This window comes from Apteryx mantelli, chromosome 5 (genome assembly GCF_036417845.1).
Source record: "Apteryx mantelli isolate bAptMan1 chromosome 5, bAptMan1.hap1, whole genome shotgun sequence".
Taxonomy (NCBI): Eukaryota; Metazoa; Chordata; class Aves; order Apterygiformes; family Apterygidae; genus Apteryx; species Apteryx mantelli.
Genome location: NC_089982.1, coordinates 3,479,715 through 3,507,347, shown reverse-complemented (window position 1 = coordinate 3,507,347; position 27,633 = coordinate 3,479,715). Strand labels below are relative to the sequence as shown.

Genomic DNA, 27,633 nt, shown 5'->3' with positions numbered 1-27,633 from the left:
CCTCCAGCAATTCCTGGCTGCTGCAGAATTGGTTAGCATCATCCGTAGCTTAGATTTGCAAAAACGCTTCCCAGGAGTCACTTTTACGTGGATATACCCCTCTAGCACATTTAGTCCAGGCAACCGGAGATAAATTCTTTCGTATTTTCTGTCGGAAAGACTGTAGAAGATCCATCCATCTCGCCCTCTGATGGAATTTGAATGGCTGTGTTTGGAGTGACATATGTTCGCCTACTAATTATAGAGGAACAATTTTAAAATAAATTGCCTACAGTCAGTCCTAGCAAATTAACCCCCTGAGAGAGAGCTTCCTAAAGCTAGAAACAAACCAAACCTTCAGCATTTGAGGCAGATTTTGGATGGGTCTTTTTGTTTAGGTTTCAGCATCACCATAGGTTGGCTGGTGCTGCCTATTTTGGACCGAAATGCCAAATGAAATCATCGGAGGAAATGCTGATTTTATGCTACCTAAAGATCTCGTCCACACAGATGAACTTGTACAAGATGCAGTTGTTCAGCAGGAAATATTTTAAGCATTTTAGTTCCCCTTAAAGCCTGCGTATGTACAGCCTATTCGTTCAGGCTCAAACCTTGAAATGTTGCTAGAGTAAACACACATGATATAAATCATCAAAATAAATCCTCCCAAATGTCATATTTCTTAACCACAATTGGTTGCAATTGTCCAAACCGCAGTATAATTAGAGAATCTTTCTTTCTTTGCTGGCCAGGCTCCAGGTCTGCATGGCAGACTGAATCACAGGACTGAACCTCTTTGTAACATTGTGCCAGCAAACGCGTGGCTTTGAAAAACACTAATTTCCACTGGATTTTACTGCCTGGTCGTTGTGTTGCTATCTGTGCTGGATGCGCACACAGATGTGCATGGGGAGGGTCTGGCTGGATCATTTTCAAGTCTGACCCTGTCCCGTCGCTGCCGTTAGGGACGGCGCTTGTTATTCCTATTCGGTCCGCGCTCCCATTGAACTCGAGGGATTCGCGCGGCTTGTCCATCACTGCGCCACTTCTACAGCGCGCCGTGCGACTCCAACGTTTAAGTTAGCGTGCCCAGAACAACGGAGAGGCCGGGCCGAGCCTCTGGGTGCACAGAGCTCCAAAGCAGCATCCTCTGCCTCTCGGCTTACTCGCGACATGAGGCGGCTCGAGGTACCGCTTACTAGCGTGCAAAACCAAATGTCTGCCTGCCGCCTTCTGTACGTTAATCCCTCTTCCCCCCCCCCCCCCCCTTATGCGCAGAGTTGTAAATCATCACTTTCTCTGGTTAAGAGAGTGAAATGATTTCTGTTTGCCTTCATTTAAAAAAAAAAAAAAAAGAGAGAGACAGTAATTTGAGCAAAATTTTAGTGCATCCTGAAGTCTCATACCTCAGAGAACGGGAAAAGATGCCTAGATTTTATAGATAGCGATACATGGATTATGGCTATAGATACCTGAGAGATAGTACAGGCTTGTCGCAACAAGACGTGAACTGCCTTCTTCGTTTCATAGGCCACAAAACAAGGGCTTGGTGAGACCCGCATGGATTGCACCTTGTAACCGGGCGCGATGCCCCAACCCGGGCCCCTCTCGTCCACGCGGCAAGGTCCGGCGCCAGCCAGCCGCCCTGCTGAGGAGATGCAGCAGCCTGGCAGAGCTCCTGGCCCTTTCCAAAATGGGTGCTGGCAGCCTTGCACAGCCTCGCGCTGGCTGCGAGATAGGGCATCGCGCACGTAGCTTTTATCATCACTCTTCTTCAAGGCATGGAACAGGGGGAAACTGCGAACATCAGGAAGCCATGCCTTCAAGTGCTCTGCCTAGCGATGTGCCCCTGCTGGCATCATCGTATACCCTTCCAGCACTATATAAAATGGAAACGGAGGACACGAGTGATGCGAAAGGTGCCCCATATCAAAATTGCTTTGCGCTTCTTGTCAGAGCGAAGAAGTCGCTGTGTGTGCGCTAAATAGCTTGCAAGAACAGGTAGCTGCTGGTCATGGAAATAGCATTTGCACCAGCAAATGACACTTCATCCCAGCCAGTGTTTTCTCTGGGAACGTACCAGTTTCCTCCTGGTTTTTTGGACAGAAAGTTTGCAAAAGCAAAGCGGGCGGCCCCTCTGTAAAGAAAGCCTGTGAGCGCCTCCCTCTGCAGCCTCAGCAGCGTCAAGGAAAGACGACAGTCGTTTCTCGTTGCTGTTTGGCCAGCCCTGGGTTTGCAGTGGGGAGGCCAGCAGAAGGTAAGAGCTGCAAAAAGGGGCCTGGATCAGGGCAGGTAACGGAGTGCTGGAAGTGCAGAGCCAGCCCTCGGAAAGCGCTCGGCGTTGGCCAAGCCTAGCTCCGCCACCAGCAAAGCCAGCAGGAGAACACCAGGACAGCGCCGAATGCCTTGAAAAATCTTCCCTTTCCCCTCAGAGCACTTATTTTCTGCAGCTCGCTTTTCTTCTGCAAAATCGAACCCAAATGATAGCAGAGGTTTGCACGTCTGCCAGGATAAATCTCCTTCCCTGCTCCTCCATCCTGTTGCTGAGAGTTTAGGCTCAGTTCAGGTTTTTGCCTCACTGATCGCTTGGAAATCTTCTTTAGAGCAAAGTCAGAAGGCGCAGAAATATAGCACATTAAGATCTTAACGTAATCGCAGGCGTTTTCAAACGTATTATGTTCTGTGTGTTTTTATGGCTTGCAAATGCAGCTGACTTGGGAATTTGATGAATTTTTCAGAGCGGTGCCACGTGATGAAGTTTTATACCATTTAGAAGAAACACATTAATGTCATTAGTAGCAGTTAATTCTTAGTTTTCCAGCAACTCTACTCATGTCATAAATTGCTGTGTGACAATTTAGTAAGTCACATGGTGGGGAAAGTGGTATTTCAAGGGGAGGAAGTGAAAGTACTAATTTATTTATATTCTAGTTTTCAAGGTTGTTTTTGTATTCAGAGCTAGAGCTCATTTCAATTGCAGAACGGAGGTAATTCAGCCTCAGTCGGAGTAGGGCTGGACAGAAAGGCATCAAAAGACGCAATGTTTTCCAAGAACAAAGAGTATTTCCCACTTGAGATACATGAATCGGCTTACCTTCAAGGTAAGCTGAGCTTCTTTCTTCAAGGTGCAAAGCACTCAGGTGACCCACTTCTTCAGCAAGCTCCAGAAGCAGGTTTAAAGGCTCTTTCACAGGTCTTGGGCTGCAGCATTAGGCGGTTGAGTTGCCCAAGGCTGCTAGCAAGTCTGCAGGATTCAGGCAGACTGGCAGCTTTGAATTACAGGGTTTTATTAGGGGGTATTTATTTAATTCCCTTCAAATCCCCAAGGCGTGCTGCAGGAAGCAACATAACACTATTGCAGAGAGAGAGACCAACTCCAAAATGAGATCTAATCGGGGCATTTTACACATTTGCTATAGCTTTATCACTCTGGCAGCAATTTTGGAGCCAGCCCGCAGTTCATGGTGAGCTGTTAGGAAGGGCAGGATTAGCTCTTCAGAGCCTGCTTGTAAATTCTGCAGGAAGAGACTCAATTGGGTTTTTTTTTTCCTGCCGAGCTCCCAAATATTTTGTGGAGGAGCTCAGCACTCATCTGTTTGTGTTGGTGGGGAGACAAAAAGACAGGCTGCCGTGTTTTTGTTTTGTTTTGCCTTGTAAGTAAAAGTACGCATCAGGAGCGCAAGCCGCGGCTTGGAGCAGCTCCGCGGTTTAATTGCTTCCACGTTGCAGAGCTTGTGCCTGGCTCAAGCCTTCTGCTTTCCGCTTTGGGTGCTGCGGCGAGGCGGCAGCCCCCTCTTCTCGCTGCGGACGCTTCAAGGTATGGCAGCTCCGGAGACTCTCAACAGGGCTCGCTGTATCTGTAGCTTGTTTTCTATCAAATCCTTCAACTCGCCAGGCGCAGTCCCTGTGCTGGAGCGATGTGCTAATGAAGGCAGAGCTGATGAGCTAGCTACCAACCCCGCACTCCTTTCTGCTGAACGCACGCAACAGCCCCGGCTTGTGTGCCAGCTGAGAGCCCGCTCCATGTGCATTACGGAGCTTGCGCGCGTAGCTGCGGGGCAAAGAGTTTTCTCCTGGTTTGTACTGTGGCCGCTTCTAAAAGCCGTGGTAATCTGAGCCCTGTTCAGCTTGCCCGTCCGTACAGAGACGCTCCCTGCCCAGAGGAGTTTGCAGTGTTAGAAAGCAAAGCCGAACGAAGGAGGGGAAGGAGAAGCAACGGTAGTTCAGGGAAGGAAACGCAGCTCTTAGTCTGATACCCCGTGCTCTGTCAGCTGGCTGGACCGCGTTCTTATCCTCATTAATTTTTATCAGGTTTCATTTATTAGGCTTCTAGGGATACTACTTTATATTTGTGGTTTGTGACCACTGCAGAGACTAAATCTGGTACTGTGCAAGGGAGACAGCTTATTTGCTACTTGAGCTTTATTTTTTGGGATATGTGAAAGGTCACTTTGGTCCTAAGCATTCAAGTCCTGTGAGAACTACAGGGCTGCAGAGGGAGTGACAGGTTGGACCTTTCTCATCTCTCCTGACGTTTCAAGGCTTCACAGGGTCACGTTCCCTAATTTTTCTCTCTTCAGGACAAGGCCTAAACTCACACTAGTATTAACTTCTGGTCACAGTAGCTGCATGCTTGTGTTCAAGGCGATGGTTTTACCCGTCGTGCATCTGTCTGATTCTTCGGGAAACGGAGAACCTCCAAGGTTGGTCCTTGCTCTCCACACCTGCAGCTTTGTAGCTAGCTGGGGCCAGTCCACGTTGATGGGGCAGTGCAGCAAGAGGGGAAAGTGGCTCTGGGTGCTGGGGACAGCCTTCAGCCAAAACTCGGGGATGGTTACAGTGCTGCAGCTGGGAACCATTTGGTGTTAAGGCTTGCAGAAAATAACCTCTGTTGAGTAGTCCCAGCTGTTTGATGACTTACTTAGTCTGCTTGCTTTTTCCCCCCACTCACTGGTGTTCTCCATCTCTAGTATTGACATAGTATGTGAAGGTTCGGCATGCCATTTTAAGAGACCAGTTTTCACTGCAAGAGGCCCGGTGATTCCTTCTCCTTCCCCCCACTGTGTTCGAAGATTCAATTTCTAGCAGCTTGGCTCTTGGCAGCTCCCAACTGCAAACTCCGAAGCCAGTTTCCAGCACGATGTTGGTGCAGGGAGTCAGCTCACAGCATCGGTGTCGCAAGAGGCCTTCGCTGCCACCCTTCATCGCGGCGATCTCCGCTGACCCGTGCTGAAGTGCTTAGGCAGCAAGAGGCTGCAGAGCCGTTACTGCTCTGTGCCGGCAATGTTTTGCAGTTGCTATTAAAAATAAAAAGAGTGAAATTAATTCGCTAATAATGGGTGTGCTACTAACAGAAGCACAGCCCACTCATACCCAACACTAGCAGGCTCTTTGAGGCGTGTTTGCTGTGTCTAAAAATACTCTCTCTTTTTTTTTTTTTCTCCCCGAGCAACCAATTTCATTTAAAGACTATTTTCACACATCAGTGCCTGTTAATCAGTTAAGGAGCTATCAGTTCTGATATTAGGAAGAAATAAGCAGGTGTCATTAACAGCTTAAAACTCTATTTCATTTCTTTTCAGCTGTGTTGCAGCAGATTATGGGGAATCCTAGGCTCATCTGACTTCTCCTCCTCTCCCCACCCCCTTGAAAAGAGAGGTAGTACCATTAAATGGATGACTGTATCATGATAGTCCTAAGTATGCTTTCAAGAGTCATTGAATAAGAAATACTGAGATAAAAATAAAGCAGGCTAAAATAAGATTTTATTAGAAATTAAACCCCAGATACCCATGTAATTTTAACTGAAGTCATGTATACTTCATGAAGAGATTTTAAGGTTGACTGACAGAAGAGGAATGGTAAGATAAGCGATCAAAACTGAAGGTATGTAGATGTAAGGCCCTGGCTGTTTGTGGCACAGTTCTGCTCTGAATCCAATCTACAAAAAATCTGAGTTATTGCAGCCCAAGGCAGAAAATCAGAGTGTACCAGTCAGTGCTGTCCAGCCTCCAAACGAACCCTTGGGTGAGAGATGGTGTCAGTGGGTTCCTCTTCCCTAAAGTCACCCAGCTGTGTTGAACCCATGTGAACTTCTAGCTTCCACAATGCCCTGCAGCAGTGAGTTCCTCAGCTTAGCTATTTGCTGGGTGAGCAACAGTGTCATCTTATTTATTTTGAGCCTGCCCCTTGTTGGTCTCATTGATAACCTCTAGACAAACCTCAAGTTATGTCTAAAATACTGCATGAATACTGTGGTGTTTTTGCAGAAACCTAAGCTCCGTGAAGCGAGCAAAAGACCTGGTGGTGAGGGTCGCACGCCCTGCCTGCCTGTCCGAAGCCCTGGGCACCACTGTCTTCTCTGCAGCATGCAACATGGCCGAGGAAATTACTCGTGGTGTCCCTCTGATATCTTCACCTCCTCCTCAAGGCCTAAGCTGGGCTGGTGGTTGTGCTTGCAAAGAGCCGCTGAGTGTATTGTCTTGACCGAGCTGAAAATGCAGCGTACAGAATAGTTTCCATTAGGAGAGGTCCCTAGACCTCTGCCAAGAGCTGGCAGGCCAAGCTGCAGGATCTCTGTGCAAATCGCCTTCAGACCTTCTTCCCAAAGCATCTGCTGCCAGATGTTGGTCTCAGGACACCTTTGATCCAACTTGGTGTGGCAGTTCTTAGATGTATTTTAATTTTCTGTCCTATTCCTTTTTTTTTCTCCTCATATTCCATCTTCTGTCCTAGTATTCTTTCTTTTTAACCAAAAAGGTTAAACCAGAGGTCTTTTACTTGGGTTTGACAGTGCACTGCTCTTCTGGCTATTTATTATGGGAGTTTATGTTGAAATTTTCAGTGAGAAGGAACCTGCCTGACCTATGGGAGCTTCCAGATTATATAAAAATTGATTTGATTTGGTTTCATTTCACATCCCTCATTGAAGCGTTACGGGTTGCAGGCATCGCATACATCTGTTGGCATTGTACTTATTTGTGAAAACAAAGCATTCCCTTCAAGCACAGCTATGTATCATACCGTCATTAGCAAACTGCACCTTGTTGAAAATCTGTCAAAGACGACTGACTTATTTTGCATTTGCTGCTTTGCACCAAATAGAAGCATAGTAAACTCTTGTGCTGTAATGATTTTCTGTCTATCTTGATGGGACATAATGAGATAAATTCAAGTCCTTTTTTGAAGGCCAATTACATTGAGTACACACTAGACATTGGCTGCCCTTGTTACAACGTGCGTTTTCTTGCTTTCATTTCCCCTTCTCTACTGTCTGCATGTGCAAGTAAGTTTGATTCAGCTTTGAAATACAAATTATAGGCTAGAGAGGAGCTGTTTGGTGCTCTCCTTTCCCAAAAGACTCTCTAGAGATTGTAAAACAATTCATTGTTACAGATGGGGCAGTATTTGAAGGTAGCTGTGAAGTAAATAAGAGAATGGGACTCTATGCCAGAAGGTGAGGGATGTGCCCTAAACCACGAGGGCAGCTTGTGTCATGTCCATGAACAGTCCTCTAGAATAAATTTAGCCCTAGATGTGCTCTCCAGTGCTGCTATTTACAGCAGATATGTATGACCGCATTTTTAAATGTGTTCAATACCCCTAGGCGGGAAGAGGTGGTCAGCTCAGCTCAGTGGTGTTTAGGTAGGTACCTGATCACTAGTTTGGATTATCGCTGTACCTTGGCACCTTCGTCCTGTTGTGTGGACAAAAAAGAGATAGACTGTGTCCTGCCAAGCCTACAGTCTAAATACAGAGCAATAGTTGGGTTCTGAGCGATTTTGGAAATTGGATCTTTAAAACCTGTGAGTTCCTCTATTCCTACTACTTAGTCTCTTCCTGCCTTATGGGAGGGAAAGGAACCGTTTCTGTCTCTGCCGCAGCCAGCAAGCCCAGGTCCAGGCAGCTGTGGGCCTGTTGGATGGGCTCGTGAGATGACAGAGGAGCGAACGGGAGCCCGGCAGCCCGCGGCGCTTTTGGGGACCTGCTTCAGGTTTGCGTTGAGCTGTGCATGCTTTGTGGTCCCCATGAACCAAGCAAAGCTGGAGGCAGGGCTTCTGTACCAAATAAAACATCTTGGTTTTCGTTTTTTTTTTTTTTTTTTATGAGCTGACAGGCAAGTCTCCAGTCTTTGCTGAAGAAGGGAACACGTCAAGAAAGTTTCCCTGGTACTGTAAAAACTGGAGCTAGCTTTAGAGCCTGTTCTTCTACTTGGTCCTTCAGAGGAAACAGGATTCATAGTAAAAATCGACACTTTGTCTGTGGTGGAGATGAATTCTGCCATCACATCCTCTGGCCAGATCTTAGCACATGACCTTCATGCTGTGATTGTCCGGGGCATTCCTGGCAGGATAATATTAATGCTTTTGCTATGAATTCATTTTCTTTGCAAACTAATTATGATTTAGAAGTCTGAATGGAGGCGGAAAGGTCCTCTGGTTTCCAGGTAACGTCTAAAAGTCTGATAGCAGGCCTGAGCATCGTTGATATTGTGTTGGGCATAATTATTTTCAAGCTACTTGAAGGGTAAAAAATAACAGCACTTCGGAACAGGGGAGTGTGGTTATGTGTCTCTGCTTTTGGGGAAGAACAACAAATCTGTGCTTTGTTTTTCCTTCTTTCGATAACAGTGGTTTTGTAATTCTACATCTAACTGTAGAGTTAAGGGCCAGTTGGCTTTTTTCTAAAGCTGAGGTCAACATATGCAAAGCTGTGGCTGTTGCTGCTCATGGCTGAGTGCGCGCACACAGGCAGATAAGGGCAGAGTGCTTTGCTAAGGTGAAGAAGTGCTTGTTCCAGGAGACTGAAAACAAGATATTACTGTATGCACTTCAAATTATCAAAAGGGAAAAAATATCCCAAGCTACCCTTAGCTAATATGTTATACTTGTGAGAGCACAGTTAGCTCTCATGCAAAGTCTTTGTGCTCCATCACGCGTACACGTTGAAGCTGGAAGAACTATACTGTACGGCAGACATGCCTGATTCCGACTGTATGCAGAGCGATCTGTCTTATGTGGCACACTTCAAAATTCATCACAGATTTTCAGGGAAAAAACCCTACGGAAGTAGCCTTATCACAAAGTCTTAAAGCTGTCCATCTCAAGATCCCCTCCACCACTACGTTACTATTTATTTGCTGAGACATTGATTTCTGGGTATAGAACATCTTAAGCAAAAAACACAAGATGTATTTTACCTGGTTTTCTAAGACTGAATGAAAAATAAAAAGCAGCACAATAATGTTTTCTAAAGCAGAGGCATAGGATCTGTTAGGTCTAATGCATTCAACCAGGAAAACAAATACCTAGCAAAGGCAGATGCTAGAGGAGAAAATAATCAGCAGATTCGCATTCTCTTTTCATACAGATATTTAAGTATGCACTGTCTATTAGTGGGATAGGCTGTTGTAAAATATTCAAACCAAATAGCTTGCAAGTGTTTGTTTTCTTTCCAGCTGAAGATATGTTTTTAAAAGGAAATGTGACAAGACTTAATTTTATGATGGGAGAGCTTAGCCTGTGGTTCTTCTTTTTACAGTATGCAGACCTGGGTTCTTCAAAGCTTCACCCCACAGTCCATCCTGCAGCAAATGTCCCCCTCACAGCTACACGCTTGATGAAGCATCCACATCTTGCCTGTGTGAAGAGCACTATTTTAGGAGGGAATCAGACCCACCTACAATGGCCTGTACAAGTAAGCATGTGCTTATAGGGTTGTTTTTAATCCTTTTGAGCTGTTCCTGTACTGTGACTAGACATTATGATCATATTTACTGTGCTTTGACAGGCTCTGGGCTGGAGCCTGGACTCTCTGGACCTAGTCTGACCCACTTGTAATGTCGCTGGCTTTGTCCGCTTTACCCCAGTTACATGAGCAAAGACTCAGGCCTTTTGCTTCTAAAGATGGCATTAACCCCAGGAAGCACTTATTTAATGTGTAGTGTAAGGTATCACAACAGATGCTTCATCTCTTGCAGTCCACTTTGCAAGCATGCCAGAGACCACCTTAACCAGCAGCATCGTGTCTAAGAAACACCCCTTGGTGCGAGTTGGCGTGCGCGCGGGTAGCAATGTGGGGCATACGTGCGGAGGAAGGGGTGGGCAGCGCTTGCCAGCTGTAGCTGTGGGTAGAATATGCATGGTGCTTCTTAGCGTCATCTCTCAGCTCATTTTCAGTAGACAAGCAGGGAGAGAGCCCTACCTTTCCAGGCCACCTGGAGATGGTTAACCTTCAGGGTAGCTGCAAAGCTCTGCAGAGAAAGCTGCTTCTCTAAACCAACAGCAAAAGTACAGAATTTATCCCATGCTGTAGGGGGAGGGAAGTATAACAGACAGATTGGGCTACTGGGAGTCAAAGACAAAGGTGGGGGAATCCATAATTAATTTTGCCCTTTTCCTACAGTCTTGTGAGCTACCTTCTCTGCTATAGCTTTGAAGCTTCTTGTTCACTTTATGTTTCAAATATTTAGGCCCCCATGTTGCATACCCCCCACCTCATCTCACTAAGATCAGTGTAGCACAGACCACGAGTCTTTACTGGACCAGATCTGTCATGGTCCAGATGTGGTTTTGCAGTATAAGAGTGGTTAAAAAGTACTGAAGAGGAGCTGAACTACTGGGGCAGGAGCAGAAAGAACTTCCAGGAAACTTTACTGATGGAGAAGCAGGGATATAAGTTCATGTGCTCAGAGCTGCTGGGAAATGGCAAGGAGACAACTTCCTTCCTGTCTCCTTGCATCATTTTTCTGGAGCTGGAAGCCCGGAGTTGAAGGACAGACTTTAGATCCCCCTAAAATCATGTCAGCAGCCTGTTAGCATGTGGCACATCACAGGGATCATTTCCCGGCTGTCCTCCTAGCAGAGACCAGAACAAGACGGATTGGAGAAGCAGGATGGAAACGAACAGAGCAAAAGGCTGGAGAGAGCAGGACATGAGAGCTCAGAGCAGGCAGGGTAGCAGCTTTCCGAGCCTTTGTCCCCGTGCCCACCGCTATCCTTTCCAGCTCCCCCAGTTTGCACTGAGAGAAGGCAAAAGTCCTTTCCTGTTGGAGAGTCGCTCTCGCGGAGGAAAACCTCTGCCCTCAGCAGGTCTCTGCATGCCTCAAGGAGAAGATGCCTGGCACAGAAGGTGCAGCAGAAGTGGGATTCATGAATCTCTGCATTTAATTTTCACCAGAGGAGGGAAGTTGAAACATGTAGCTGTTGCAGGTGTGCTGTAGGGAAGGAGAAGACAGCCTTGGGCAGCGTGGCAGTAGCTAGCGCTGTACGATCTGGATGTGAGCCATGCAAGCACTTCTGAGGCTACTAAGCAGATATGCCCCTATCTTTTAGAGTAGGAGCTAAGATGGGCTAAAGCACAAAAAACTCTCACGCAAGGGCTTCTTAATGTCCCTTTTGACCTTTAGCATGACTTAAAAATCATAGGTAAATGAGAGATGAGTCCAGTCATTCTGGTAGTGGGGAGGGGAGTGAGGTGGAGAACTCTGAACTCTCGAAGCCCATACAAAATGAACATTTTTGTGCAGGCAGACCCAAAGGCAGGGACTGATACACAGTTGTGCTAGACTATCAGTGTCCACAGTGCCCACTGTCCATATATCGGTAGCGATGCTGCTGTCCATGCTCTCTCCGGAGGGAGAGGAAATGCATCCAGTCTGTCTGAGTTAGCCTGGGCAAGAAGCCCGCCAGCCCCAGAGGAAGAGGTCTGTGCAAACCCGTGACCTGCGCGCGGGCTGGGATTTTCCAAGGGGCACAAGGAAGCTTGGTGACCAGACTATGTTCAAATAAGGGTAGGATGAGTGCCTGTCTGCCTCAGGCCTCTGGTACAATCCCAACCCTGCAGGAAAAGGCTGTAATTTCTGGTTCCACAAATATTGCGGGGTTTTCTTTTTATGTTTGCTTGTTTGGTGTTTTTTTTTTTAACGTTCATTTGTTTTGGCTTTTTTAATGTTTGTTTGGGGGGGGTTGTTTGTTTTGAACGTTTGCTGTAATCTAGTGCCAAGTTAAGGCATGGTGTGCTAAGTCGTGTTGGGATCTTGCTCAGCAGGATACCGAGCGCACGCGGGGTGGGCGAGAGTTACCGCGCCGAGCCAGGCGCTGCTCGGCCTCTGTTGCCTGCCGCTTTGCGAGGAGCGTCAGCGCCAAGGCAGCTTGCTTACCATCCTTTGGGGGGAGCTTGTGCTAACCCAGCTACGTTCGTGCTGAAGAAGACGAGGCATGCTTGTGTGCTAACCCACTGCCGGGGTGGAAAATTTTGGCAGGGATAGTAAAAGAGCGGGTAGAGACCCTCCCATCTTCACCCAATCCGATTAGGCTTGCAAGGCAGCATCTCTTCGTGAACTGCAACGCTAAGGGAGGCAGACCTGAGTCACGGCTGGTGGGAAAATATTGCAAGTTTTGTGAATGTGGCCATTATTTATTACTGCAGAAGTTAATAATATTCATAGGATTCCTTCAACTTGAAATCTAGTTAATTGCAGGGAATACATCACTCTTCGGCTTCAGCTCCGCACCTGCAAAGTCCCCTTGCCAGTTGGTGCAGCTATAAAACCACATTTTCCTAATTTAAAGAGAATGATTTCCAGTCCCAAGGTGCCATATGACTTTTCCCCCCGCAGCCAGCACTAAAGAAAATTAACTGCTAAAGCGCTGTTGATTGCTCAGTTAAGCACAATGAGGGGAGAAAGGAAGGAAAATATGTTTTTATTTAATTTTTTTCCAGTTTCTTAAACATACTTAATAAGCAATAATTTGGTAATTTTTAAATTAATAGTGCTGTGATTCAGCCTGAAAGTCCATACAGGCATTTGAGAATTCTCTTAATATTTTTATACATCTTCCAGGAAGCAATTGTGCTTTATTTCTTTTTAAATAGATAAACCTAGCTTCAGTTCCTTGCAGGACATCAATTTAAAATGAAATGATATGAAGTTGCACCCTTTCTTCCCTCCCACCTCTGACAAGTAATTCTGTAGTAATTCAGAGCATACTGGGGAGGTATTTCTAAACAGTATAACATGTGGGACACACTGAAGTTTTTATAAAGTGTTTGGTGTAATAGTCTACTATCAGAAAGTTTACAATTAAATTTATTCTGAGTGTGTATATATATATATATATATATGTATGTATGTATCTCAGGGGAAATTTATCTCACAGGTTATATTTAAAATATGCTGATCTGCAGAAAACAGATTTTCTGTCCATCAAGGAAAATTTTTGTCTTCGGCCTCTGATCAATAAATCATGGTGCAGGAAGGGTGGATCTTCACAGAACTGCCTGCGTAGTACACAGAGCAGCAGACTTGAAAAAAAGGATCTGTAAACGAATGTCTTCGTCCTTGACAAAGAGAAGTTGGAAATGAAAACAGACCTTCTTAGCAGATCTGGGGCCCCTCAGCCTCAGAAGCTAAAACAGCGTTTTGTTCTCCCAACTGTGATTTTTTTTCAAAGTTTCACCCAAGTGCAATTTGAGGAGTCTTCAAATAGGTCTTGTTAAGATATCTGCAGACTACTAAAGACCATTCTTAGAGCCCCTTTGAGAATGCTAATTTTATAGGTCATGGAGTGCCACTAACTTCAAAGCATTTCCATTGAAGTTGATGTTTTTAAGCCTTCAAGAAGAGCAGCTGACTCTTCTGTACAAAGCAAGTAAAAACCTCTGGTGACTTTAGTGAAGTAATAATTTATTCCCTATTAAAGACACATTGTCCAATAGACATTTCTTGTGTCCAACCTCTTATTTTTTTTTCTTAGTTACTGGTAGCAGTAAAACTGCATTCATCCAGTGGAAATAAAAATTGGGCAGTTTAACTGGTGTTAAGGGAAAACGAAAAAAATCTGTTTGCAATGTATATAACTCCACACAGCTCCAGTGATGAATTTCCTAGTTTCCATGATATCAATATGAGCGTGAGAGGGCAGAAGGTAGTTCTGACTTCTGCTGTGCTATGGTGTCATTAGCTAAATAGCGCTAGGTCCCCGCGGTGCAGTTCGGAAGCGTCGCTTTGCAGAAATTCCCAGACTCGTGGTAGAGCCCTCTTGGGCAGGCCTGTGGGTAAGCTCCCTCCGCTGCCTTGTGCCTGGTGAAGGTTTGCTTTCCGTTTAAAATGATTTGAAGTCATTGTCCAGATGCTATTTGTAGTCCTCGTGCAGAAGAAGGTCCTGCGGACTCTAGTGGGGATTGCTGGCATGGAGGCAGCCAAGCAGCTAGTCCTCAAGCCTTCACGCACCTGAGCAGCTGCTTTATTTTAGGCATGCCAGTAAGTAGGCCCTTAGCTTTATGCATGTCTCGCTGAAGTTGATGGGTACGCGCAGGCATCTCGCAGCCAGAGCTCTTGCTCTTCCTCCTTTCCTTGTCCATGGCATTGGACTCTGGAGTAGGCGCACAGGGACCGACTTCCAGCCCTGCCTGCAAGGACAGGTGCTAACGTGCACCCCCAGCCTGGTTGCTGGGTCCTTGCTAGCAAATGGGCCTGATGTGTGGCTCACAGAACATAACACGACTGCAGCAAAGCTGATCAGCCGTTCCCTAAATTAACCTGGCTTTTGTCTTCCGCTCTTTCTCCCCAAAGAAAAAAATGTCTCGGGATTGCTTATTTCTCTCTGACAGAGAGTTTCTCTTTGAATCAAAACAGCTTGAGCTGAAACTATCATAGCGTTTCATAAGTGTTACCAATTTTATAGACTTAAAAGGGAGAGTAGGAAAGGGAAATAGGGAAAGATGTTTCTTGTTTATATGGTAATTTCAGTTTTGCAACATTGCCTATTTTAAATACATGAACTGAGTTTGATTATAACAAACTAAAATAAGACAATCTAAGACATGCTGTTAAACGTGTATGGATTTCTACCTGGTGAAGATATTTCTAGGGCTCTTTACAAGGAGCTGTACTTGGGTTTTGACAGCTTCATTCAAACTGAATGGGAATATGTTGCCATCACACCCTTACGTTCTCTAGAAAATCCCACTCTTTGCTGTGTGGCTTCTAGCGATGCTGTGGCTAAAATCCAACCCAGCTTGCTTTAATTCATTTCCCTTTCTTCCTAATTCAGTACCATCAGTATATAATGTGCAAATCTCTTGCATGAGATTCCTGCTGTCCTTTTGCATCATCTTCAGGGCGTATCTGTGACTCATCCTTCATCTTCAAGACAAGTCTATTAAAACAAAAAGTTTCTTGAGATACCATCTGGGCAATATTTTCCATTCCCTCCCAAACTGATAAGTTTTTTGTAACACAAAGGCATCAATGGGATGTGATCTTTTAAGTTGGCTGTGGTCTGCATGTTCAGAGGCTTGCACGCAATGTCCCACTGGTTTCACTGGGAGGCCACCACGGAGCGATGCCAGCTTTTGCAGATGTGTCTAGTGCCATGGCACGCTTCAGTTTTCTGGTGTCTCTGTAGCGTGAGGCGTCTGAAAAGGTATGTGCCAGCACCTTCTGCAAATGAGTGGTCTTGCGGTTGTCTCCAGATGGACAGCACAGCGGCCTGCTGAATTGGGAGTCACTTTTGGAAATCTTGGCCTGAGTGCACAATATGGCTTTTCTTGCCCGGCCTGTGGCCTCTCCCAACAGCACATGGGAAGACAGACCAAGTTTGTGGGAACTCTGCTGCCTCTGCAGCAGCAGCTGTTCAGCCACAGATAGCCTTGCCAGAGCCGTGCTGACATCCCGAGCGTGGAGACTGGGCAGAATAAGCAGGCGTGGCATAGCTAACAAACCATGCTAGCACTCGGAGCTTGGCAGGGACCGGGAAGGCTGCAGTTGAGGACCCAGATACGGCCGTGTTTCCAGTGGTCCGTGTAGATCACCATCTGCTTTGGGCTGCGTTAGGCATCTCATGCAGGTGTGATTTGGACAACTGCACTTAGGTTTCTCTATCCGCAAATAGCTAATGGGGAGAGGTGGGTGCATACAGAGGAAAGATTCAGTGTCTGAACTGGATACCCGACTAGTGCAAATACCCCAGTGCATGTCTCTTTTTAGTACCTAGGGCCAGTAATATAGGTGCAGTAGGGCAAGGAGGGGGAATCTTGCCCCCAGTGAAGCGATAGCAACTTGGGCAGAGCAAAGCTTTGCAGTTCCCTTAGCTGGAGGAACGAGGAGAGCATCAGAGGAAATGCCCCAGGGTGGGACGTGCTTCCGTGGGCGTTTTTGAGCCAGCCCCGTTGTGCATATCTTGTCCTCCCACACAGACCCCTTGCAGTGACGCGAGAGTGCTCAAAAGAAATCCCCATCTTTCCCCTTCTTCTGTTGCTGCTGCAGATTGTCTCTGTGTGCTTTTTGGCACGCGAACCATGCGACATCTCTTTTCAGCCTAGAGAGTAGTAGAGAGCAGGATGAATGATAAAACTGTTTTTACCATGTGTTTTTCTCACTTTACAAACCAGGACCCCCCTCTGCTCCTCGGAGTGCCATCTCAAATGTTAACGAGACTAGTGTCTTTCTGGAATGGATTCCCCCCGCTGATACTGGTGGAAGGAAAGATGTGTCTTATTGTATTGCATGCAAGAAGTGCAACTCACACTCAGGGCGGTGTGAGGCGTGTGGCAGTCATGTCAGGTACCTCCCCCAGCAAACCGGCCTGAAAAACACCTCTGTCATGATGGTGGATCTGCTTGCTCATACAAACTATACCTTTGAAATTGAGGCAGTGAACGGAGTGTCCGACCAGAGCCCCGGAGCACGGCAGTATGTGTCTGTAAATGTAACCACAAATCAGGCAGGTAAGTGCAACTTCAACCTGGGGAAATGGCTGGGGTGGGAGCCCGAGCCGGTCGGACCCGGTGTGGACCTCCCGTTGAAATGGGTGGAAGGCCAAGTGTGGAGGGCTGGCCCGTGGCCTCTTAAAATATGTGTGTGGGAGGGGATTCATGTCTCACAGGACATAATTACTGCAGTCTTCAACAGCGGGAATGTTTCCTTCCAGCAGGACACGCTTTTAGGATTTGTGGCTTTTTGCTTTTTCTTTTACGCTGAACACTTCACAGAGACCCCTTTACGTCTTTGCCTTTCAGTGTATCCACCCACTAAAACAGAAAGAGTGTAATTACCTCCCGTACTGGGAAAGGGGCATCGCGAAGAGATCATTTTGATTCCAAATACTGATGGTTAAAATGTCCTAATGTTGGGAACGGTTGCCTTAAGAAATTTGTTTTGCGTGATTATAGGAAACTCGGTCCCTCTTTTGCACTGTGATGCTTAAGTGGCTGGCCTGACGGGTGAGGTATGGTGCGATCTCTCTGCTTCTCTGACAAGGTAGGGTTGAGACGCCGCTGCTTACAGTGTCCTTCTTGGTTTTGCCCTGTACAGAGGGAGACCATGTTGACTGCCTTTTTCCCTTGTCCAGGGCTCAGGCCTTTGGAAGCCCGGAAGGGAAAAAAGAGGCTGTCGCCTTGGGGGCGTGCAGCTGGGGTACAGCAGAACCACGCACCTCGAACGCAGGCAGGTGGAGAGCTGGCGCTGACTGCTGTCACTTGGAGATGGGGTGGGAGGAGAAACGTGGTTACACCTCCCTCCACACATGTGGACGTAGCAGGCACACCACACAGCTTCTCTAAGCCCTGGAGACCTTCCTATAAGTTTCCCTTGTGGGCTCTGTTTTTCAGGGATCTCTCCATTTGTCTATTTGGTTGGCTTTCTGCCATTTGATTCATGGCTGGTTCAAGGCTGCTTGTGACACTTGTTCCCTGTGGAGCCCTTCCAGAAATGTGAACCAGTGGCATTTGGGACCGTAAAGTCTGCACGCAACACTGCTGCCAGATCACCAGAGCCATCCCTTGCCTTCTCCTTACAGGAAATACTTAGCCAGGAAATCTGGTGCAACGTGCAGTGTAACAGCTAGATGGAGATTGGCAGGTCCTTGCTGTGAAGTGGAAAAACGTTAGCTGGAGCAGGGCTGCGTTTCGTCCCTACTGCTCAGGGGTATGTGTGTGGGGTTGGTGGCCAGCAGAGCGAGAGTGCGGTTGCATTGCAGTTCATCAGGTACCTGTCCTGGTAATGAGTCCGCATTGTTGAAGTGCTGGACAAATTGTTGGGATATATCTTGAGGAAAGGAAGCAAAGGCACTCTCGGTCGCTGCTGGTGGGTGATGGATGTGGCAGGAGATCTTCTGGAGGAACAGCCGGGGCTGGCAGCGGGACACCTGTTGAAGGCACCTGTTCAATGCAGATCCATGAGTGTCACAGTCCTAACACTGTTTGCTGTTGTCCCATTGGGAAGGCTGCCACCAGTAAGTCTCTTGTTGAAGAAAATATGCTTTCCTGTTCCTAGGTTTGCATTAGTATGTCGTCGCTGGCATTGGATTTTCCCTGATGTGCAGAGTTAAATCCACATAAACCTCACTAAATGTAGCTGCACGAGAGAAGATGATATATTGCTGATCACTGCAGTCTGTGGGGAAATGGTCTTGCCTTGTGAGTTATGTGCCAGCCTCCCGATAGTTGCAGCGGGAATTACATGCATAATAACTGATTTTCTGTGCATCGTGCCAAGAATATAGCCCTTTGCACAGTTATAACCCGCAACCCTTCTTTGGAAAGGTCTGTTACAGGAAACAGTAGACCTGTGGGCTTCATGTGCTGCCCACAGCTCCTGTTAAGGATAGTGGATCTCTGCGTTACCCTGGTGGAAGTGCATCACAGCCAGCAGACCTTAAAGGTCTGGTAACGCTACAAGGCCAGCCGCAGCAAGAGGAGAAATCCTGCTGCAAGAACTGCTGGCTGTGGCAAATGAAAAAACTGCATGCCATGGGCAAGGCCTGGCCGTTCCCGAACTGCTGGCACTAGCACAGCACCACAGAGGAGTGCCAGGGTTTGTTTTGTTGCTTTGGCAGTCCCAAAAAGGCTGCTCACTTCAGACGTGCAAAGAACACGCGAGCTGCAGGAGGCTTGCCACACGGTGCGGTTTCTGTACATGGGAGCTTTTGGCAGCGGTAGTGCGATCTGGTTTGGGATCCTGAAGGGATTGCTTCCTGAAAAAAAATGTTTATTTCCAAAATAATTTGTTCCCCTTCCTCTCGCTCCGGTTTCAACTAATGATAAAAAGAACTGGCAGCAGCAATCAGTCTGGCATTTTCAGACCGATGTAGTTTTCTCTGAACTGTCTGGTTTTGAAATCAGGTTTGGAAATATTGGAGGTAAACCAAGTAATGTTTGCGCACAAGAAGCGGCACATCAGCCTCGTGCTGCAGCCCCCTCCCCGGTCAAAACCTGTCCTCGCTGCCCAGCCTGCAGTTACATGAGCTCTTTCTGACAGTGGGTCCTTGGCATTAGCTGTCCTTGTCCTCACTGCAAATCTAGATAAAGGTGGCTCATCAGTTTTGAAAATCAAGTGATGCGAGACCATTGTCTCTTGTTTTTGGATGTTGCTAGCCAGCAGAAAAGCTGCTGGTGAAGAAGAGGTGGCTCATACAGGAGAAACCTCACACAGAAACCAGAGGAGATACCTTTGTCTCCCAGGGTCACCTGCCTTGCTGTTTAAAACCTCACCTTCCACCATCAAGAGGGGATGTCTCTGGGGGAACTATTTTGGTCTCTGGGCACCCCAGCGCCTCTGCTAGGCACAGAGTGGGATGCCTGTGGAAGCAGGCAGAGGACGTGGCATGTGGCCATCTGAGCCCTTCACCGGCAGCGTCGATGCACTGGTGTGCAATGACTTTAAAGTTGCACAGGACTGTCAGTGCCCGGTATGTAGGTCAGATGGGTTTTTTTACTTGAGATTCTCTTGCTCTGAGTGTTCAGCATTTTTGCTGAGAAGCCAAGTGGTGAGGAACTTGGAGGCTAGAAGCAAAGACAGCTTTTGTCTCTGGGTTGTGTAACTGTCTTCTAGACGTTCAAATTTGAGAACACGTCCACCAGAAAAATGAACTGGTCCTGATAATGAGACGGTGAAACCTCAGAGACTTGCATAGATTTATCTAGTCCCAGCCCTGTGCAGGACAGCGTGGAGGTGAATGGCGAGCTTTACTGCCCCAGCTGGGTACTGCAGTCAGGCCACGAGGTTAGGGAGGCCGAAGCTTGCCTCCTCTTCCTCCCTGGTGGCTGGCCTTTTGCAATCCTCTGAGCATCTGCATAAGGACAACCACGTGGTTCTGGGCTGCGGCTGAGTCCTGCAGACCCTCAGGTTTGTGAGGGTGTTGCAGCTTCCTCTCCTGGAAGGATCAGGCCATCGTCACCACGATTCTTCTCAGTGACGCTGGGGTGTTATGCCTGGGAGGACAGTCCTGCCCTCCTGTCCACCAGCCTCCTGGACCAGCTACCTCGGCACCCTTCGCTCAAGATGGGACTTATTCTGGGGTGCGATGGCTAGAAAACCTTGTGTAGGCACAAGAGCTGGCCAGAGCATGGTCCTCTGCAGTGGGATAGCTCTAAAATACGTACCCAAGGGGCTTTCATCGCACAGATGGTAGGGAGCCATCTGTAATGCACTCTCACAGTGCACTAAAAGATGTGCCTCCTGCACATGGGCTAGAGCTCAGTGAATAATTGATGGTTTTGATTGTCGGTGATAGGACTGAGTTAGCCATCCGTCTCCTCTTCATGATTTTGCTGGAGTTTTCATGTTTTGAAACTGCCTCCTAATGCGCCTTTCAAGACCACTTCCAGGAAGCAACCCTCTAGCCGGGCTGCACGTGCCGCTAATAATTGAAGTTTGCTCTTTGAGCAACAACTGCGTGACATTTTTTCTCGGTGATTTCACCAAGCGGGATGATTAAGTAATGCTGTTGCTCTAAACAAAGACGTGCATCTCCCTTGAGGTCTTTTGTTTTAGCTGCCCTGTATAGCTACCCTGCAGTCTTGGTCAGAGACTCGTGCCTTGTAATGGGTCCCCAGGGAGCAAGCCGGCTGTGATTCATGGCTGCCCGCACGCGTGTTGTATCAAGGCAGGAGCACACAAGTGCATGCTCAGAAGAAACATTAACAGTCTTTCTAGGCTTAAAACCTGCAAGAGTATTTAAGCCAGCCTGCTTCAAGGTCTGTATGATACTTTTGAGCCTTTTGGGGGAGAAGGGGAAGATCTGGAAATGTTTATTAACAGTGGAGGAGTTGACGTGTCCAATGCCCTCTGCATACCAGAGCCCCCGAGCTCGGTGGGACCCTAATGCTGGCTGTCTAAAGTGTGTGGACGGGGCCATTCCCAGCCACAAGGAGCCTTTGTGCCCAAGGCCGCAACAGAGATACCAGTTGCATCCCATGGTGCAGTGACAACACTTAAACAGTCCCATTGGCGGAGAGGACCTGGCAAGCCACACTGCTGCCTGCAACGCTGGCCCAGGTTCTTGCTTAACCAGGACATCACTAGATGCTGGTAGCAAGCAGAAGGCCATCAGGAGCAGGGAGATGTACTCCGAGCCTTAATCCTCCCACTGGTTGCGCAGGCTGTGGCGCTGCGGTGGGGGAAAGCAAGAGAGATAAGTTTTTTTCCAGAGCAGTTGGGATGTACCGGGCTTTGAAAAGCAGCCAAGCGCAGCTTGGAAAGGGAAACCTGCAACATAGAGCTTGTTATAATCTTGTGTCAACAGCTGCTTGCTCTCAAAACTGATAGACTGCAGCCCTGCGCAGCCTGCGAGGGAGACGTGAGGGGGCGGAGGTGGCGGTACGGCACGTGCCGCAAAGTGGGTTTTGTGAGGCTGCCACTGAGAGCGGTCTAGTTAGACCCTGAGCCTTACAGGACGTTGATTCTTGCAACTTCCGCGTCTCCTGGGTTTTTTGTTTCATTTAGAGTATTGGGGAGCAGGAGTGTTGCTTGTTTTCTTTCCAAATAACAAAAGATTTCTAAGATGAGCCTGCAGTAAATGCAGTGTGTTGCATGCAACTGTACCAGATGAGAAGCGAGACACTGATTTGCAGCTCTACTTTCCAACCGGAGCTGCTGGCCTAGGGCCTGCAATAGCTTAAGCAGATGCTTATTTATGTAAAATTCCGATGCTGCCGCCAGGGTGGTGAGAAAGGCTTACCTGTAATGTCAGCTGTAGCACTACTTGATCCGCTGAGCTGCGTCATCTTCCTGGCAGTGGTCAGTAGTGGATGCCTTAGAAAGGGTATAAGCACGAGGTAAAGACACGGGGATGCTTTCTTAGTGCGCTCTCCAACCTCCGGGGAGAGCCTCTTTGTGCTTGATAGCCCTTAATGGATTTTTTGTTCCATGAATTTGTCTAATCATTTTATGAACTCCTAGAAAATTTCAGCAGCTGCAGGCAATCCTACATGAATTCAGTATGTTTGATAGTTTAAGCTCCGCTTCAGATTCATGTTGGTCAGAAAGGAGCTATTAGTGGCGTAAATGGAGGGTTGAAGCCTTGCAGTTGCGAATCTATTTGGGAAACACTGCCATTTAGAGATACCACACGAGCTTCCAGTGAATGATCACAGGTATCAAGAGCTCAGCATTTAACCCAAAGCAACGTGCCCTTAAAAGCAAAGTGTAATCTTGCACATCAGGATGAACTGATACCTCGGGTCAGGGTTATTCTGGCAAACACAAGTGAATTTTACTGCCTCGGAGACAGTCATCTCCATTCAAACCTGCGTAAACATCCCGAGATGCTCTGCACCCTGGCACACAGCCATGCGTGGCTCCTTCCGCCAGCTGTGAACCTGCCGGCTCCCTTTGGTGTCCAAACTGACAGTGATGCATCACAGAGATGCCCGGCCGATAGCTTGCGCTAACCAAATGCAGCTGAGCTGCCACGCAAGCACAGCTCCCCTGCAGTGGCAGGAGCCCCCCAGCCGGGCCGCCTCGCTGCGAGGGCTCCTGTGCCGGCAAGCAGGTTTTCGGGTTTTGCTGCTTGGAGAGGGGGAGAATCTTTCTTTCATGTGGCAGTTCAGCGCGTGGAGGGATTTTGCACGGTGCTCAGCGCTGGCCTTGCTGCATCTCTTGAAGTCGCTGGGGTTTTCCCCACCGATTGCCTGGTATACAGCATTAAAGGCCAGGAGCTTAGGAGAAGCCCACCTTTAGCTTTCCTGCTGTCAGGCGTTTTATCTCTGACTAAATCCAGAGCCCGCTGGAGAGCCTCGCTGATGCGCCGTGCATCAAGTTGCCAGCATTCAGGCAGGAAGAGAGAATAATTTCATTTGTGAAATCTCATGCATATGCTGATAATGGACTTCAGGAAACAGTTTAACATGGACGGGAACCAAGATAGACTCAGAAGATGCGTACGGGTAGCGTAAGCAGGAGCGGTGAACGGAGGTGAGCAGAGGGAAGTCAGTGGTAGCCCTGTCACTGCATCAGGCCAAGCTTTTGTTCATGGCTTTCACTTTATTTTTGAAGCACAATCATACATAATCAGAGAAAGGAATCAGAGATTCGCATAGATGCACAGAAAGTTTATCATTTTTTGTGATGACTGCATTCGTCCTGAATGTAAAATCTTCTTCGCACACTAGCCTATTCCAGAGTCGCAAGTTCACCCCAGCCCAGATGGCTGGGTGTCTGCTACCAGATGAATTATGGATCAGATGAATATTTTATAGTTTTATTTATAACTCCCCTGTTGGTACTTGCAACTTGCTCATAGTTGGTTATGAGCCTTTCTGTTATACTTGGAATATTAGTACATACTTGAACGTTGAAAGAATTCTTTGAAATAAAAAACCAAAATTCCCTGAGTTTATAATGCCACTTTTAGTTAGAAGTCATTTTTATTCTTACAGTGTGTGAGACAGCCCTGTTGTTGATATGTGGGGACATTAAAAGATGAAATAACGCATCTTCCTGCAGGAGCCGCCTGGTGAAGGTGCCTGCGTGGGCTGCGGCCAGGCACAAGGCAGCGCGAGCTGCCCCAGGCAGCTTCCGACCGGACGGGGCTAATTCCTCCCTCGCGCCCTGGTGGCGCCACCAGCAAGGTAGCCTCAGACCTGTGGTAAAATGGCAGAGCCTGGGAGGCCCGAGGACTAGATGTTTAAAGGTGTACAAGGAGTGAATATCGGAATTTCCAAAAGAACGTAGAGCAGGCTGTGCCAAAATCCAATATTCATTTCCCACGCTAAAAACTGTGCCGGTGATAAGAGCTTCACAAGGTCAGAGCCTTAAGAAGTTTTGCAGAGCACCATTGATGTTTCATTGTGAGAGTGATAATGCTGTTTTAAAATTTTATTTCCCATTTTGCTGGCACATTTTTAAAGTATTGCCAAGTAATCTTATATTAATCTAATTTTAATCATCTTAAAATGCAGTCTTCAGGACCAGAAGTTGTCCTTGTATTGCGCTGAGTACAGTACTTGGCAGAGAGCAAAAGTAAAGCATCTAAAATGGTTTCGCTTCCCAGATGACATCAATGTATAGATTTTTTTGAACGCAGCTTCTGAATTTTACTGCTAATAAAATTCTATCCAGATCTTCAGCCTCATCGTACAAGCTGTTAATTCCTTCGTCTGGTATGTTATTCCTCTGATTTAAGCATTAAAAGTAGTTTTACATTTTCAATACTTCTGAAGGTGAAAATACGAGGACTCAAAAGGAGCCTCCTCCCAAAATATCTAAAACTATTCTCCACGCTGCCACAGAAATAGCAGGAGACAAGTAGGCGTTTAATAAACACCCCACTTGCTCTCTGGCTTCAGCTTCTTTACGACCCCAAATCAGCTCTTTCCAATAGTCTGCCTCAAAAGTTGAGTAAAACGGTGGATGAGCAGGCTAGTCTGAAACAGTTTTGTTGCAGCGTTGCACGCTGCGTGAGCTGCGTTTTGGAAACGTCGCACGAGGCGCGGTGACTTTGCAGTGCGTTTCTCCTTTCCCATGAAACTACCGTGCCGATACTAATTTGAACCAACGTGAAAAAGTAAAGCGCACGCCAGCGCGTTGTGTATTTGTGCATATATGCAAACGCACAGCGCAAATGCAGCGCGGAAGGCAGAGGTTATCCATCCAGGGCTGAGGCAGGGGAAGGAGTCTTTATTTATTCATTTTACCATTTTTTCCCCCGCCGGTGCAGTCTCTTGCCGCTGCCTCACCTGCCTGTGTGACTTGGGGGTATCTGAACCCATGGAGCAGGCTGGGGTGGGACAAAATATGGGAGGGAAATACACGGTGTTTATGCAATGTGCATGACTTGCAGCTTCCCAGTTAGTACTTTATAGTGTTGGACAGGTTGAAATGTTTTTCTCCCTCAGATTGCTTGTTATGGGAGAGATGTAGTTCAGCAAAGCTTGCAAGGTTTTTCCAAATCTTCTCCTTCAGCGGGTAGTTGCTAGCGCAAAACACTCGAATAGCAAACAACCCCTTGCCCATACCTCAAAAAACATGTGAAATGCTACTTGTAGCGCTTGTATTTCTACCAAAGGGTTAATGTAACAGGCAAGGCTGGGCTGGCTGATATTTTACCAGAACGTATAACCCTCCCTGTACTCAGGGGGCTGGAGATCTCCACCCGGAGAGTTAGGAACAGTATCGAGGGGACAGACAGGCAAGCAGTAAACAATATTTCTTTCACAGCAGCTGGACCAAAGTTCATATACATGTGAATACTTATAAAAACCTTGGAGCTTAAAAGCCTTAATTAAAACGTACTTCATTTGTACTTGTTTGCTCACACGGTGGAATGCTTTCTGCATCTCCCCATCCTGCAGGAACAGTCGTGATCAAAGCGAGTAACTAATGGGATTTCCGGCTAGATCAGTACAATGGAAATCACCAGAAAGAAAGAGTTATTTATTTATTTATTTGCCTGCTTCTTCAGGATTGATGGTTTTAAGAAGGTAAGGTCAGATCAAAAGGCCCTGTCCAAATCAATGCAGGACACCCACTGGCTACAGTGGCGTTGGACCAGGCAGTGAGCAGGCACCAGGCAAGATTTCTTTTGTGCTGCAATGCAGCAAGCCAGGGAGATGTGTTACTCTTTCCTCAGAGGTGCATAATGTGCTGGCCTGATCCCGCAAGCGCTTCAGCTTGGACAGGCCTTCAAGGGAGAGAGCCGCTGCATGAAAATTAACTGAAAAATTCACGTTCTCTGTTAGGCATCTGGTGAAATCTGTCATGCGGGCTTGAGGTCCGAGTGCCGGATTGGGCACGTAAAGTGGTGGAAAAGGCCTTCTGCTCCCTGCGTAGCCATGCAGGCCGGGTGAACAGGGTTTCTGGCAGTGCTCAGGGCTGCCTCTGCTCTCCCCGCGCCAGCACCCGCTGCCTGCACAGCCCCTGCCCGCAGCGCTGCTGCATCTGGCATTGTAAAACTTCGCTTTTTGTGCTTTTTCGGTCATTGCTGCTATTTTTGTTTGCTAGGCGCTCTCAGTCCTTGGGAGGGTACTCTTGGAAAAAATCTTTGGAATTGCATCCCCTCTCCGACTGGTTTTAGTGGCCGATGGCAGGACCTGCTTCTCCACTCTGTGCCCCTAAGTGAGCTGAAAGGAGACGTGCTGAAGCAGATAAAGAGAGGCAACTGGGCTTCCCTTTCCTCCTTTGGTCTTCACGGGCTTTCAGGACCCCGTATGCGATTCGCTCATAGTTCACTTCTTTCGGACTTTTTTGCAGTCTGCCTCAAACCAGAGAGAGAAACTGGTGCTTGACTGACTAGATTATTAATTGTGCCGTCCCCAGAGTTGTCTTTCATACAGTTCAGCATTAGCATGGCTTATTACAGGGGACACTTCTGCACTGCCGCTTTATCCTGCCGTCTCCAGGGCTCTGCCTTCCCTGCGATGGGTTCCTGCCTTGAATCGTTAAAACACACAGCTCCTTGGGTCTGTGTCATTCGGGCAAGCCGTCGCACTAGAGCACGAAGTCAATTGCTGACCTTGCCGGAGACTTATGGCATGAGCCTTTCAGTGCCTGGCCATGCAAGGGCAGTTTGCACAGGGAGGTGCTCTCACCCAGTTCAGTAAGCTGGAAGAATATTGCTGCAGAAATGACTGGCTCGCTTTATTTATTGCATGTCTCTTTGTACCAGGTGCTGCTCAGGTGTAAAGGAGCTTGGGGCTGGCTGGGGAGGATGCACATGAGGGCACAGACCCATCCCCACCTTTCCTGCAACTGCACACAGCAACCGGCAGAGCTGGATGTGCGTGAAGGACAGACCGCCCTGTGCTTGCCACGGGGGCCTTGCACCATCCCTCTGCTGTATGTTGGCTCGGGCTTCATGGGGGACTTCTGCTGGAGTCTGATAGCTTTGCAGGGCTTCAAGTGCTCTTTGCAGCACCTGCAGAACACCTCTACAATGCAAAAAATCGCCATAAAGCAGTCAAACAGTTCATGGGTGTTTCCCGTGCTCAAGTAGCGACTGTGCATCTGTAGTGGCCTCACACGGTTCCTGTGTCCTCTGATAGCAGTGACGACTTATTTCAAATTCAGGTTGTATAGTGTCCAGTTCTTCTTCATTTAGGACAAAATATGGGAGGGAAATACATGGCGATGATGCAAATGAATGCAGTAAATAAATTCAAGTTGGCTCAGCTTTATTGTAGCCAGAGTCGGTCCATGCAATACGTGCCGTCCCTGCTAACGGCCAGGGAAGGTGTAACGCAGCAGGTCTGGCCCCATTGCGGAGCTGGTGCAGCGACGGACTTGGGCCAGCTTTTTGGGGTGTCCGCCCGTGCCACCTGCTCTGCACAGCCCATCACATAGGCGAAGGGGGGCCTGATGTCGGTCAACTGTTCTGTGATTTTAATGCCTGTGACTTTTACCCATTGATTTTCACGAGGAGATTTTCAGGCTGT

General features: G+C 47.6%; 1 protein-coding gene across 5 annotated transcripts in view; it reads left to right on the top strand.

Annotated features, from left to right (window-relative positions):
• Positions 1–27,633, top strand: part of EPHA5 (EPH receptor A5) — a 203,669-nt gene that overhangs the window by 102,496 nt on the left and 73,540 nt on the right. For all 5 annotated transcript variants that reach the window (XM_067297308.1, XM_067297306.1, XM_067297305.1 and 2 more), the window contains exons 4-5: positions 9,520–9,675; positions 16,375–16,710. In XM_067297308.1, the coding sequence (XP_067153409.1) occupies positions 9,520–9,675; positions 16,375–16,710 (492 nt within the window). The remainder of the gene's footprint in view (positions 1–9,519; positions 9,676–16,374; positions 16,711–27,633) is intronic.